This window comes from Limulus polyphemus, unplaced genomic scaffold (assembly GCF_000517525.1).
Source record: "Limulus polyphemus unplaced genomic scaffold, Limulus_polyphemus-2.1.2 Scaffold1225, whole genome shotgun sequence".
Lineage (NCBI taxonomy): Eukaryota > Metazoa > Arthropoda > Merostomata > Xiphosura > Limulidae > Limulus > Limulus polyphemus.
The window spans coordinates 161,429-175,130 of record NW_013666835.1 but is presented as its reverse complement, the minus strand read 5'-3'; the positions used below and the strand labels follow the sequence as shown (position 1 = coordinate 175,130).

The 13,702-nt window shown below is 32.4% G+C and overlaps 1 protein-coding gene across 2 annotated transcripts in view; it reads right to left on the bottom strand.

Annotated features, from left to right (window-relative positions):
• The window catches only part of LOC106462685 (pleckstrin homology domain-containing family M member 2-like), a 53,451-nt gene that overhangs the window by 10,055 nt on the left and 29,694 nt on the right, over positions 1-13,702 (bottom strand). For both annotated transcript variants that reach the window (XM_022390012.1, XM_013922632.2), the window contains 6 exons: positions 13,535-13,604; positions 11,085-11,240; positions 8,955-9,043; positions 8,544-8,673; positions 3,023-3,198; positions 1,162-1,227 (listed from right to left, as the gene is read on the bottom strand). In XM_022390012.1, the coding sequence (XP_022245720.1) occupies positions 1,162-1,227; positions 3,023-3,198; positions 8,544-8,673; positions 8,955-9,043; positions 11,085-11,240; positions 13,535-13,604 (687 nt within the window). The remainder of the gene's footprint in view (positions 1-1,161; positions 1,228-3,022; positions 3,199-8,543; positions 8,674-8,954; positions 9,044-11,084; positions 11,241-13,534; positions 13,605-13,702) is intronic.

Genomic DNA, 13,702 nt, shown 5'->3' with positions numbered 1-13,702 from the left:
AATTTCATTCTTTTCACACAAGATTTCAAGCAATGAGGTAAGTCTTTAGTGAGCTTGAAATTTCATATTTTTTTAGAACCAAATACAGCTTAGTTACTAAGCTTGATAAATTATAGTGGAATTCAATGGTATCATTATAGTAATTTATGATTTTTTTGTATTAATTAAAATGTATATATAAAACTTAAAAAAAATTATTTTTACATCCTCCACGTGGGAAATTTCATAATGCTTAGCAATCTACGACAAGCGGCAAATGAGTACAAAGGTTGTAACTAGAAGAGATAATTATTTGCTTTATTTTATTTACTGTTCTATGTTTTAAGAAAAATAAGTTTAAGAGCTTATTTGTAAATGGTAATAATGTATATACATATATAATGCATAATAGTTAAAATGTGACTGTATTTTACACAATATTAGTCTACTAAAACACAGCCAAGAAAGGTCACTTTGTAAAGACTAAAGGTCAGTTATATATTATTGGATACGATAACACGAGTGCACGTGTGCCACATCATTGTAACTTCTGTATTGTTAGTCAGGCATGGTTGGAAGGTCTATATAATAACATTAATAAATATATACAAATGTATAATGTTATGAGGTTTAAACTAGTTAGACTAAAATTTTGTGTTTTCATGTTATAATCTGTAGTCATTCTAGAATGAAAAAAGCATAATTTATATATATTTTTTAATTTACGAAATTGGTCATATCGAACAACCCATGCAGAAATACACTAGTGAAAATAACAAAAAATTTGATAATTATCTGGAGATTATAAAGATTTCGCATATGAAATTTGAAATGTTCTGATGCATTAAAGTATTTTTAATCTTAAAATTAAAATTGCTTTGGATGTTGGATAGTTAAAATTTTTTAAGAAAAAGGTTTACGAGAAAATCTTTAATTAAAAAATCTTAATACTTAATTTACAAACCTGATATTTTGTGTACGAAAACCTTGTAATGTTTACCAATAACCTGCAAAATTTTGTAAAGATATGCTTACATTATGAAAAATCATAGTATAATTACTCTCATGAATACTTTCATGGTTACGAGCTGGGTGGATTCCACCCAGCCCATAACGGACGGGTTAAGATATTGGTTATCAGCTGAAACAGTTACTGTAACACTTTATTATTTTATTCCACACCTCAGATGTATGAAGAACCTTGGTTCTTTTACTCCTTCTTGATCAAAACAGTAAAGGACACCAGCCCTGTTAAAAGGAAAAATTTCCATGTTATTAAGTTTGTCTTGATCAAGTTAAGCAACAATATTGATATTCATATTAAAAAAGTTAATTTGTTTTCCATAAAAAGTCTATGTAAAATAATGCTTGGAGACGGCTTGAATGATGACAGAACCTTGTCGAAACGTTGTACATTTGCTGTTATGTTAAACTTATATTAAAGTTTTTCTTCATTACCCATTCAAGCCATCTCCAACCATTATTAGTCTATGTAAAATATTATTCAACTAGTGCAAGGTACTCATTTCTTAACTCCTATAAAAGCTACGTAACATTTTCTGACTAAGACACAGTGTGAAAGAAATTTAATAAATCCACTGGTTATATCTCAATAATTTGAGCACAAAACGTGAGGTAATAATCAGTTAAATGTTGTGCCTCAGCTACATATGTGTGTAGAAAGACACACTTTATGTAATGACGCCAATATATTTTTGATGAAAAAAATTAAAGTCTGAAACCGAAACAGAAGTAAAATTTCAGCTAGTATGTGCTAGCAAATGATTTTAAAAGTGGTACTGACACAGCACATTTTGTGTCAAACTATAAATATTAAATATAGTAGTATAGTAGCAGCATAAAACGGGGTGGGAAAGAAAGGCTGTAATTATAAAACCACTAAAGCACTGATTTATAAACTGTGGGGGTGCATACTGGTGGCTGGGGAGGGGGGCAGCCTTTTGGCAGGAGAGCCAAAATTAACGACAGAAGAAACAGAAGAGATGGAGATAACAATAACCTAACAAAACTATCACTTTGCTCTCAAAGCTTTTCTTTGCTTTCACATTTACTCACTCCTTACAATTATTTTTCATTTTAAAAAACTGATTAAAAACATGTGTAGAAAATATTGATTTTGCAGTTATCACTTGCAAAAATTATTTTAGTGTGAAGGGGGAGGGCACAATGAAAACTTTGCTGAGATAGAGGGGTGCCACTATTTGAAGCTTGGAAAACACTGCACTAAAGAGAATGAAAATCACTTGGAGAAACAAGACATGAATAATTATATTCCCAAAGGATGATAGTTTATTAGCAAATATAAACCTATGATTTGGGATGGACAGAAAAATCCTAGTAAAGTTCATAAATGCACTGTTTGCAGGTGACACCCCTCAAAGGTGCACATACAAAAAGTCTGGATATTTGTTAAATTTTATTTACAAAGAAAACTAAATAAATGTTACAAAATGACAAAATATCAATTCTAAAATACTTATGAATTGAAAATAACTGAAACAGAACTGGAATTATTACTTTTACTTGTACTCTGAAATTTGTTATGCAGAGGTGAACTCAACACTGGAATCATTATAGTATAGAATAGTCAGTATATCTGCTTAAATTATTAACACAGTTGTTTAAATAATTCAACAATTTTAAATCCATCCATTAAAATTATAAAAATGTAAAAATGAAATTTAATTCAACAAAAAATAGTCAAAAATTGAAAAAAACAACTGATTTATTCTTATTAGGCCTGATTGTTTTTTTATGTTTATGTCATTTTTACGAGTTGATACTTTTATTCAACAGTAATCTTAAGTAAAACAAAACACTAACATCCTCTATATTCATTTTGATACCAAGAAAATTTGTAGTGGTAAATAAAACCTTTAAATGTTACATTAAAAAACAAACAAACTTGAATTTATGCTCTAGTTTATTCCATTTTGTTACACAAAATTTATAAAAATGAATTCATTTTACAAACTTGAATTAGTTTAGTTTAAATAGAAAAAAAAAGGTCAACAGATCATACTTCAGAACAAAATAGGCTGGTTTCCAAGAGTTAGAAATCCCGTTTCTACCCAGTTTTGTTCGATACATTAGAAAGCCACTTCTCCTTGGACCACCCAGAGTTCCTGGTGACGAGTGACCTCTCTTGTGATTATCCCAGTAAGCAAGAACGTAATGGTGTATTTCCAAATCAGCCACCTTCAGTGAAAATACTTACTTAATCCTACTGAAAAACACACTATAAAATACTCAAAACCTTAGTAGAAAACATGAAATCATGTCATTGTAAACACATTCATGTTAACAATACAAAAAATAATTTTTGTTTTACAGTAAGTATATGTATGGGTTTACTTTTTCTAATCCAAAATAACTGGAACCTATTCTTATTTTGTAGGTACCGTATTGGCCTGATTATAGAGCAATCTCGAATATAATGCAACCCCCATTTTCAGAAACCATGGGAAAGAAACAATTGAGTGACAAAACGTCCTATTTTAGGTCCACAAAATCAATACTATAACTGAACAGCCTTTAGGTGGATTAGTTGCAAGAATTAGTGATGATCTTGAGTGAACATCTGATGTGCATGCATAGATGGATGCTATCTGGACATCCAGGAATGCAACAGGCTAGAGTTGGGGAAGGGGCCTGTGGTTGGCTGTGATTATAAGGCAGCTATAAATTTACAGCATAGTTATTAATAAAAAAACGCCTTATAATTGGGCCAATATGGTATTTTCCTAGAAGCTTTCAAACTACAGATAACTTCTAGTTTTTCACTTCATAATACTCCTTAACATGTTAACAATATGAAAACTAGCTACAAAATATAACATCTCATACAATAAAAGCATTTAATCAAACATTAAGTTTTAATTTCTGTTTTCTAATAATACAGACAACTTTAGGATTTGCAGCTTTTTGTCATTTCTGTACATTTCATAACATTAATAACTTCAAGGTACAAAGGAAAATTAAGTTAAACAAAACATTACTCATTAAACAAAACAGTTTAATTCTCTCGAGTCTGAAATAAATTGGATTATACAACATTAGCTAACAATTAACAAAATCTGTTTTTAAATTTGAATTTAAAATGTGTAACAAATCAAAAAATTCTGAGAGAAAGAATAAAAACAATTATTACAAATTCTTTCAAAATTTTAACAATTTGAAACCCAACTATTTTGCATTTCAATCATCGTTCCTGTACACCCAAAAATTCATTTTTCTTAGGAAAACAGATATATTTGTATAATGCACTGTGTCAAATGTCCTTTTTCACATTAGATCAAATTATTTTACAGTCTTGAAGTTTAGGCTTATTGAACACACATACATGAAAACAGAAAAGAAAAAAAGCAGGGGTATCATTGGGAGTGGGGGACAGGGATGCCCCCCAAAATTGGAAAGGCCTCAAATGGCAGTTTCTGTGAGAGATTTCTATTCGGGTCAGATTAACACATATGTGAAAGTTATATCATAATGTAGGTCTGCAGCAGTAATGGGGTGGGGGGTGAACAATCAGCCTTCTCTATCCCTTCCAAGCCTGTTCTTTAGTGAAAATACAACAGTTTAGCTAGATATAAAAACAATGTATAAGACGAAAAACTTCTCTACATTTCTTACAGCCATCTTTAAATTAAGATACAAATTGTTTTTCTAGCTACAAGTTAACTAAAAAGTGTATTGGATTTAAATTTGCACCATGCTGTTTAAACAAAACAAAGCATGAATGTTTTGAATTTAATGTGCTTAATGCCATTCCCAACTGAAGAAATCCAAAGGTACAACAAAATGTCCGAAGGTCTCTGTTTTTCAATTGAATGTGCACAAGATCTATCCATTGAACCGACCTCTAGGGATGAAAGAATAATGCTTATAATTGAAAATTTACTAAGTGCATCTATGGGAAATGTAGCAAGCTTTTAGTAAAATGTACAAGTCTATTGTACACAAAAATTTAGATGTGTTACAAACGTATTTGTACTCTAGATGTGTCTGTGACTTCATGATGTCAGTCTGACGCGGACTTTGACAAGTCGGAGTGCAAGATGATGTTCATGTGAGAAAGAAAAAATACTTTTATTCATCATACAGTTTGCATACTGCATTTTTATAACCTTTAGAACCTCCAAAATTCACACCTACAGTTTTTTTCAGTATGCCTGTAACACTATCTGATACTTACTCTCCTCTTCCATGATCTTTCACTAAATCAGCAGTGTAGGTAGGGTAAAGTGAACATTTATTATTGTTTGTTTTTGAACTTCGTGCAAAGCTACACCAGGGCTATCTGCACTAGCCATCCCTAATTTAGCAGTGTAAGACTAGAGGGAAGGCAGCTAGTCATCACCACCCGCCGCCAACTCTTGGGCTACTCTTTTATCAACGAATAGTGGGATTGACCGTCACATTATAATGCCCCTATGGCTAAACGGGCAAGCATGTTTGATGGGACGAGGATTCGAACATGCAACCCTCAGATTGCGAGTCAGGCACCCTAACCACCTGGCCATGCTGGGCCGAACATTTATTAACTTTGACAATACATATATAATACCATGTTGAATGGCACTCTCTAAAAGGTCATTACATGCATAACTGAGCAAGCTGTAAGTCCACCATAAATATACTTAGCAATATTTATTTTCAATTTAATTAATAAGCTTGAAGAATAGGTTATTCACATAATTCTTGGTTGATTTTTGTGTGTTAAATTTCTTTTAACATTTTCCTACATTGAAAATGTATTTCCAATAACAATTACCTTCACTGACACTTTCACTATTCCTCAACATTGGCTTTGCCTATCTAAGCATTGGTCTCACTTGCTCCAGTCTTTTATACCCCACTTGAATGCCCTTGACAATATCTAATTTGCAAAATTCTCCACCAACATCAATATGCCCTCTATCTACTGTATATAAGCACCCCATTCAGATAATGTAATCACTTTTTCAAGACTTAAGCCATTCCCAACACTAACACCAGCTCTTAGTGGGGAGGAAAGGTGGGAGAGTGTCAGCGGAGGTAAGTATTATTTGAAATAATATGCAACCTGGATATTTGCAAAACCCACCTCCAAGAAGAAGGGGGGAATACCTTGGAAACCAAGGTATCACAAAAAATACAGAGATGAGAACTAACACAACGAAAGGAGTTAGAGAGAGCCACATAACTCCTCTGAACCTGACAGGACAAAACAAATGATCAGCGTATGATCGATTGTAGAGGCAAGAAACAGGTGGCAAAAGAATTGTGGAGAGGAATGTATCCCCTTTCCTGGTGACAAAGACTTAAAAAGAAAACACCTATCAGGGTATAGATGGACCAAAAGGGAGAGATAAAAAGTACTACAAACATGTCAACAACTCCAGCTGATGACATCAGCATGTCAGCAACCACAAAATACCCATTAACCCTACCACCACAGGCATCCTTTACTGTACATGACAAAAGGTTTTAGTGTCTTACATTCAAAATTTTATTAAACTAATTTTTGTTTATGTTATACCAATTAGAATAACATAAAATATTTGCTAATAATCCATATTTTAATAGTATACAAGTTTTAAGTTCTACAAGGCAATATCTATAAAAATCCTGAATTTCCCCTAGTGTGACCCATGTGACACATTTTCTCTTAGCATATCAGTTCCCTATTTTATCCACCACCCCTCAAAAAAGTTCAAAATTAAACATAAATTATCCTCTATAAAATCATCATTGCTCAGACAAACCACAATTTTTTTATATTCTTCAATTTTGTTTGGTTACAGAGCTACGAATAGTAGTTAGAAAATAAAAAACGATCGTTTGTGAATCCTTCCTTTTCTCAGGCACAAGAAATAAATGGGATCATCTGTCACTACCACCTTCATGATCAGTAACTCTGATAGTCGAGAAATGAAAATCCACACCCCACTGGTCAGGAGGAAGTGGAAATACCACAGGTTTAGAGGATAATGGAGGTGGAGAATGAAATAAAAAACCAACCTCAATATCAGAACCCAAAGTGCCCATGGAATACCATGTGTCCATCAATAATTGTAACCTCACTCTAACTGACCTCTCCACCACCAAGGTTGATACTGATGCCATTGGTGTCGGTCAGCCCAAATGGAGTAACCCTGAAACTAAGATCTGAGTCTATTCAGCTGCTAGAGCCAAAGAAGGTCGAGAAGTCCATAACAACAAAAAAGCAAACAAGTGACAGCAATTAGTAATACAAATGCCCTTGGGACACCCGTGAACAAGAAGTGATGATAAAAGGAAGGCACAAGTAACACCCAAGAGGCTACAGCAGACAGACAAAGTCCCTTCACCAAGGTATCTATACAGAAGCAGGAAATCTGACCAAGGTAAAAGTCAGTAGAAGACCCCATTTGTCTGCAAATTAATGTGGGGACCATTGATAGGTTGCCAATAAATTTGTGGGGGAAGAAACATCACAGAGCAAAAGTGAGGAGCAAAGAAATACAAAAAAAATTGATTGGTTCAAGTGATCACATGAACCAACCTGGAACCCCATATATCCAAAAGTAAATCATTTTAATCTGTGGAAGTGAAACAGTACATACTCCTGAAGGTGAAAAGCCAAAGCATGCAAACAAACAAAAGAGGGTACAAGGTATATCTATCCTGTCATGTAATAAAGCAGTAAATCTCTCAGCATGAACTAGAATCATCAGGTGAAGAAGGAAAACTAAATATCCCCCCCCGGCCATTCTACCATCAAGAGAGGAGTAGACAAAAAGGTCACAATGAAAAGCCCCAAAAGCTCATAACCCAAATGACTAATAGAAGAAAACTAGGTGGTTAATGCAAATCATAAAAAGCCAACTTAATAAAGAAAAGCATCAGAGTCCAAATTCTCCATAGAATAACCAGGATCAACAGAAAAAGCAACTTCAGAGGCCCCAGGAGAAAAACACCCCTGGGCCAAATATATGTTTCTATGTCCCAATGGATCAAAACACAAACAGCCTCAACTGATAGTACCCCCCCACACACCTGCCTGTAGAGAGATGCTAGATAACAAAGGAGGAATAGGGGAGGTCGGATGAACTGCTGTGCTTGACAATGGGAATATGGGAATGCATACCGCAAACATCACGTCCAATTTTTTTTTTTTTAAAGGAAACTATATTTATATGGAAATCCACAAGGCAACATGAAAATCACAATTCATAACAGAATGAACTACAGCACTTTCTCAGGGAAAAACCGTGACTAAAGCTTTGTCGAGAAAAAGTGATTACATTATCTGAATGAGGTGCTTATATAGAGTACCTAGATAGAGGGTGTATTGATGTTTGTGGATAATTTTGCAAATTAGATGAAGCGAGACCAATGCTTAGACTGGCAAAACCAATGACGAGGAAAGAATAGCTAAAGTGTCAGCGGATGGTAAGTATGTTTTGGAATATGTATTATTCAAACAAATTAATATAATTTTTGTTATAAGTTTTCCTTGTAAAATGTACAATACTCATTACCATACATTTATTAGTTTTAAAAACAATTTAAACACTTACTTCACATTTTATTTCTGCACTCAAAGCCTTTTTAAGCAGGGTTATCTGTCCAATACAGTCAGTAGGTACACATGGGAGAGCAGAAGATTTTGAACCTCTAACTGCAAGCTCTAGACTAGATATGATGCTCCTAGTTTTAAGTAACAACCAATAAATATAGTATATACTAGGTATCATAAATAAGCATATGAATAAAATAAAAATTTCAACTAGTGACTATGTTTATAACCAACAATTAGATAATTGTGTGGTTCTTTTTTCTTTAACACATTGTTTACAATAAACATAAGTAAACCTGTAGGATCAGAAGAATGATAGTCATTTCACTTTAAACTAAATCTAAATAGTATTCTTTTTATTGTATATCAATGCCCCCAAAACATATCTGTTATGAGGAGTCCCAATGGCTACCTTGTCAGATGCTCACTAGCCGTCCAAACAGGAAACTTTTTCTTTCTGTCTTGACTGATCAGTAAAAACCCTTGATAGTTTAAAAACAACTGAAAAATAAAATATAAGAGGTGCATCAATAATCTGTTTTTCTCACATATAGGAATTTGAGATGATATATATAATACACACACATATATTATATAACAAAAAAAATGTTCTCCTTAACGAGCAACTAAAACTTGTCTTGTACATAATTATAACAGATTTAGAGGTATATGAAAGCAGCAGTATTACAGGTACTTTCTGTAGTTTCAGGAAATATTTAAAAATTATATCCAATATCTGATAACCAGTATATCAGTATAACACAGGATATGTCACTTACAGAAACAAATACAACTTATTGTGTACTAAGTAAATCTACAAATTGAAAAATTTTACATTAGTCAGTATACGTATATATATATTGTAACGAATTTTAATATGAACATTATTTAGATTAAATTTGTATTTAAAAATATGTGTAACTTATAGTGTCAGATATGTATTGCGTGTACGGAATTTGTTATATATTTATTTTAATGACAACATTTGTTGGGATCGAGTTTATATGTAAAAACGTGCCTAGCTTACAGTATTAGTTACATATGGTGAAACTTCCACCAATTCTCCAGGGTTGTAGAATATTCGTGAATGCAAGAATCGACAATACATCCACTTCCATAACCGGTTAAATATAGCTCGGTATTGTTGTCCGAACTTTCGAGAAAACATTTCCCGCACATATAAAAAAAACAAGGCCAAAGAAGAGAGCTTATAACCATGTACACTATAAACTGTAATTTTGCTAACCCTTATCAACCGGACAATATAGACATTTGACCAGGAACAGTTATAAATTTTGAACGTCAGTGGATTCTTATCGGACATTAGTGGTTTTATGAAAATATTATCTTACTTCGATGGTCCAACAATTCAGTGTCTGACAAAGTTAGCTAGCTTCTCGACAATTGTACATAAATCGACTTCAAGTTAACTCGCTGGATATCAAGGAGACTCTGAACTAGAAAGAAGATTTTGTGTTGTTTGTAAGTTAGTGAAATTTTTGTTTTACAAAACTTTGCTTGTGGTAACCATTTGTAATATTTTTTGTGTGAAAAATGAAGACAGTGTGTGTCAATCTTGTTGGCAAATAGCATAAATTAACTAAAATGTCGGCTTCAGACTATTTCAAATTCGCAATAGGTAACAATATAAAGGTTTCTAGTAATGATAGCAGCAAGTTCTCACGTTTAAAATGTCTGATGTATGAATAATAAATGAAAGGCTTATTTATATCCAAATGTAAGAAACTAAGTGAACTTGAACTATGACTTTTATATCTCAAAAGCTAATGAGGTTTTTTGCCACAGAGGAATTAATTTATCTACTGCCTTCACTAAATGTTTGACTATTTAAATAAGTAAACGTGTGTGTGTGTGTGTATAAACATATAGGTAGGCAGATATAGATTTATGCATAAATATCAACGGTTAAAACTGGCAGTGAATCAATCTGTCACTGACATACGTAACAAACATCAATCTATATATAACCTCCTTGCCTTCTATCAGACTCTACTTGATCTTGTTTGCTTAGCCAAACACTAAGTGCCTTGCCCTCTATCAAACTCTACTTGATCTAGTTTGCTTAGTCAAACACTAAATCCCTTGCCCTCTATCAGACTCTACTTGATCTTGTTTGCTTAGTCAAACAGTAAGTGCCTTGCCCTCTATCAGACTCTACTTGATCTTGTTTGTTTAGTCAAACACTAAATCCCTTGCCCTCTATCAGATTCTACTTGATCTTGTTTGTTTAGCCAAACACTAGGTGCCTTTTCCTCTATCAGACTCTACATGATCTTGTTTGCTTAGCCAAACACTAAATTTTATAAGACAGGTAATAGAATAATTTAAAATTGAATGTTCTTATTTAACTTGTGTTAACTTTTTAAATAGAGTGAAAATGCTTTCTACATATTGAAACACCACAGCCTCACTACATAAGACAAAAAAAAAAAATACAAGCTACAACCTCATTCAAATTGACACACTGATATATAATATATATGATTATTTATTTTTTATACTTAAAACAGTGAGACCTTACCAGCACACAATCAATTTCTGAATAGGTGAAGCACAGAAGCTTATGGAACTTGTAAACACTAATACCAGGTTGCAACACATACAGACATTTACTGGTGAGCAAGAGAAATATATGTTGACCATGACCTTCCACAAATTCTGTAGCTGTTAAGAACATCTGCAATAATAAATAGGAAAAAAAAAGTTTTCTTTATATATATTATATCTTAATTAATGAAGGATATTAAACTTGCACATGTTGTGCTGCATGGTCCATAAAATTGGTTAAACTTCATCGAATAAAGATGTTTATCTAAATGTTCTTGTATTACAAAAAAACATTTCTAGGTACACTGTAACACAGTTGTTGGAAGCATAAGGTCTGAAAATATTTCATTTTAATTGTACACTATTTTGCTGTAACTGTAGAGTAAACACATATCTATCCCTTGGTTTTTATTAGCTCTGTACTGGGAAAAATAATTATATTTTCTATTACTTTACATACAAAATTCTAATTCTGGTATCCATTAAACCTTTTTCGTTGTTATTTGTGATTTTTAATCATCTGACTTAATTTTGGTACAGCTAGGTCATTTCACAGTTGAAAACTGGAAATTTGAGCCTGATGTGTTTAGTTTGAATCTTACATAAATAAACTAATTTAATATAATCTATTACAAATATTAATTTCTTGCTGAGAAAATGATCTTTGAGTCAGTAACATTATACATGCAACAGATTTATTTCCTGTTCCAATGTCATACTTGAGGGTGGCATACCCTCTTGAAATTCACAATACTTTATAGATGCACCATTTTAATGTTTTACTTTTGAAATTGCGTGTGCTTGCTGCATACGTAAATGTCAGAAGAGATGCCATACCACATAACAAAGTATGGTTCTATACTGATGATAGCAAAATAGTTATTTAGATACTGACTGTTTGTTTGTTTGTTGGATTTCATGCAAAGCTATCTGTGCAAAATGTCCCTAAATTCTGAAGTGATAGACTAAAAGGAAGGCAGCTAGTCAACACTACCCACTACAAACCCTTGGGCTATTCTTGTCAGATCAAACAATGGTAGTTGACTGTCACTCTTATAATGCAACCACAGCCTCCAAAAGTGGAGAGCAATTTTATTTTTGCCAGTAAGGAATGCAAACCATGGAGCCTTTGTTTCACTGTCTAGCCAACCACTAGGCCTCACTCAGGCAATTTAGAAACTGAAAATACACCTTTAACTCCAAATGCTGTAAGAAAAATATTCCAATTTAAAAACAGTGTTTATAAAAGTCTCATTTTTCCATAAGCCAATTCATAAAGTTATTTTTAACTTTCCTATTCTGCCATTGATCTTAGTAGTTTATTTGAACAAGTTTAGATATTTTACAAGTTATATTTGTACACAACAAACCATAATAGCTTGTGTATAGTAGTAATAAGTTGTTCATTTGTCACGACCAAATTTGCATTACATAGTGATTCCCTCAAGAACAACCTTAGTTGTTAACCTGCTGAAGAAATAGTCAGTGGTGTACATATACGTTGCCAGATGCACCATGCTTTCAGCAGTTATATGTGATGATATAAAACCATAATATGAATTTAATTTCCTAGCAAACAATTTAAGTGCATTAAATTCAACAAAAATATGTAACAGTTTCAACTTTATCAAAATTTCTAGATTTCAACAATATTTTTCATCACTTAAACACTCGTGATACTGGGTGCTGACTAAAACTTCAGATTATTATGTTAGCTTTACAGATTTTAACTTTTAATTGCATTTGAAAACTGGACTTTATTTTTTGAAGCAATGAATGTTTTCTCAACAGCCAGTTAAGGTAAACTCAAGCTGGTAAACAAGAGACAGGTTTAAAGAATGGTTGAACAAATGTTTTTATTTCCTTAAGTTATTTCCATAGTGACAGATGCTTGAAGATCTACTAGTCACAGGGCGATGAGTGGAAAATGTCTAGCCTTTGTACCCTGAAAAAATGTTTTTTCTGCTTAAACTAAAAATAATACAAAGTCACTGTGTACAATTAATTAATAGTGATTAACTATTGCAGAAATTTTCATTCAAACAATACATCATGTCTTATGATTTATTAAAATGTATGTTTATATGCAGATAAAATCTAATAAATATAATACTTTTATTTGTACTTTGAGTGAAATATAAAAAAATAAAACAAATATCTGACCCATCTTTACATACAAAACAAAATTTGAAATAGTATAAAACTTACAAAGGACGAAATCAGCTTATTATAATTATTTCTTGCCTGATAAGTTCTGTCTTCTAGGTTATTTGCATCAATAAACAATCAAGTCTACGTTTGAATGACATTAGAATACAGTAAAACGTCTAGTAGAGTAATTAAGTGATCTTCACATTTCAAGCTAAAACTTTCAACATTAGTGAAAACAAATCAGTAAAAAATTGAACCTTTGTAAATCACTACCTTGTAGAAAACTTCATCTTCATTTTCAAACACTTCTAACATCAAAAACAGAAGAGTATTGTTGTGTAATCTAGAAATGTGTACAAATAAAAAATCATTAGCTAGCTCATTTGAAGAAAAATGTTAAAAATTTAAGAGCCAAACACAAAAATTAAAAAGTCAATTAAG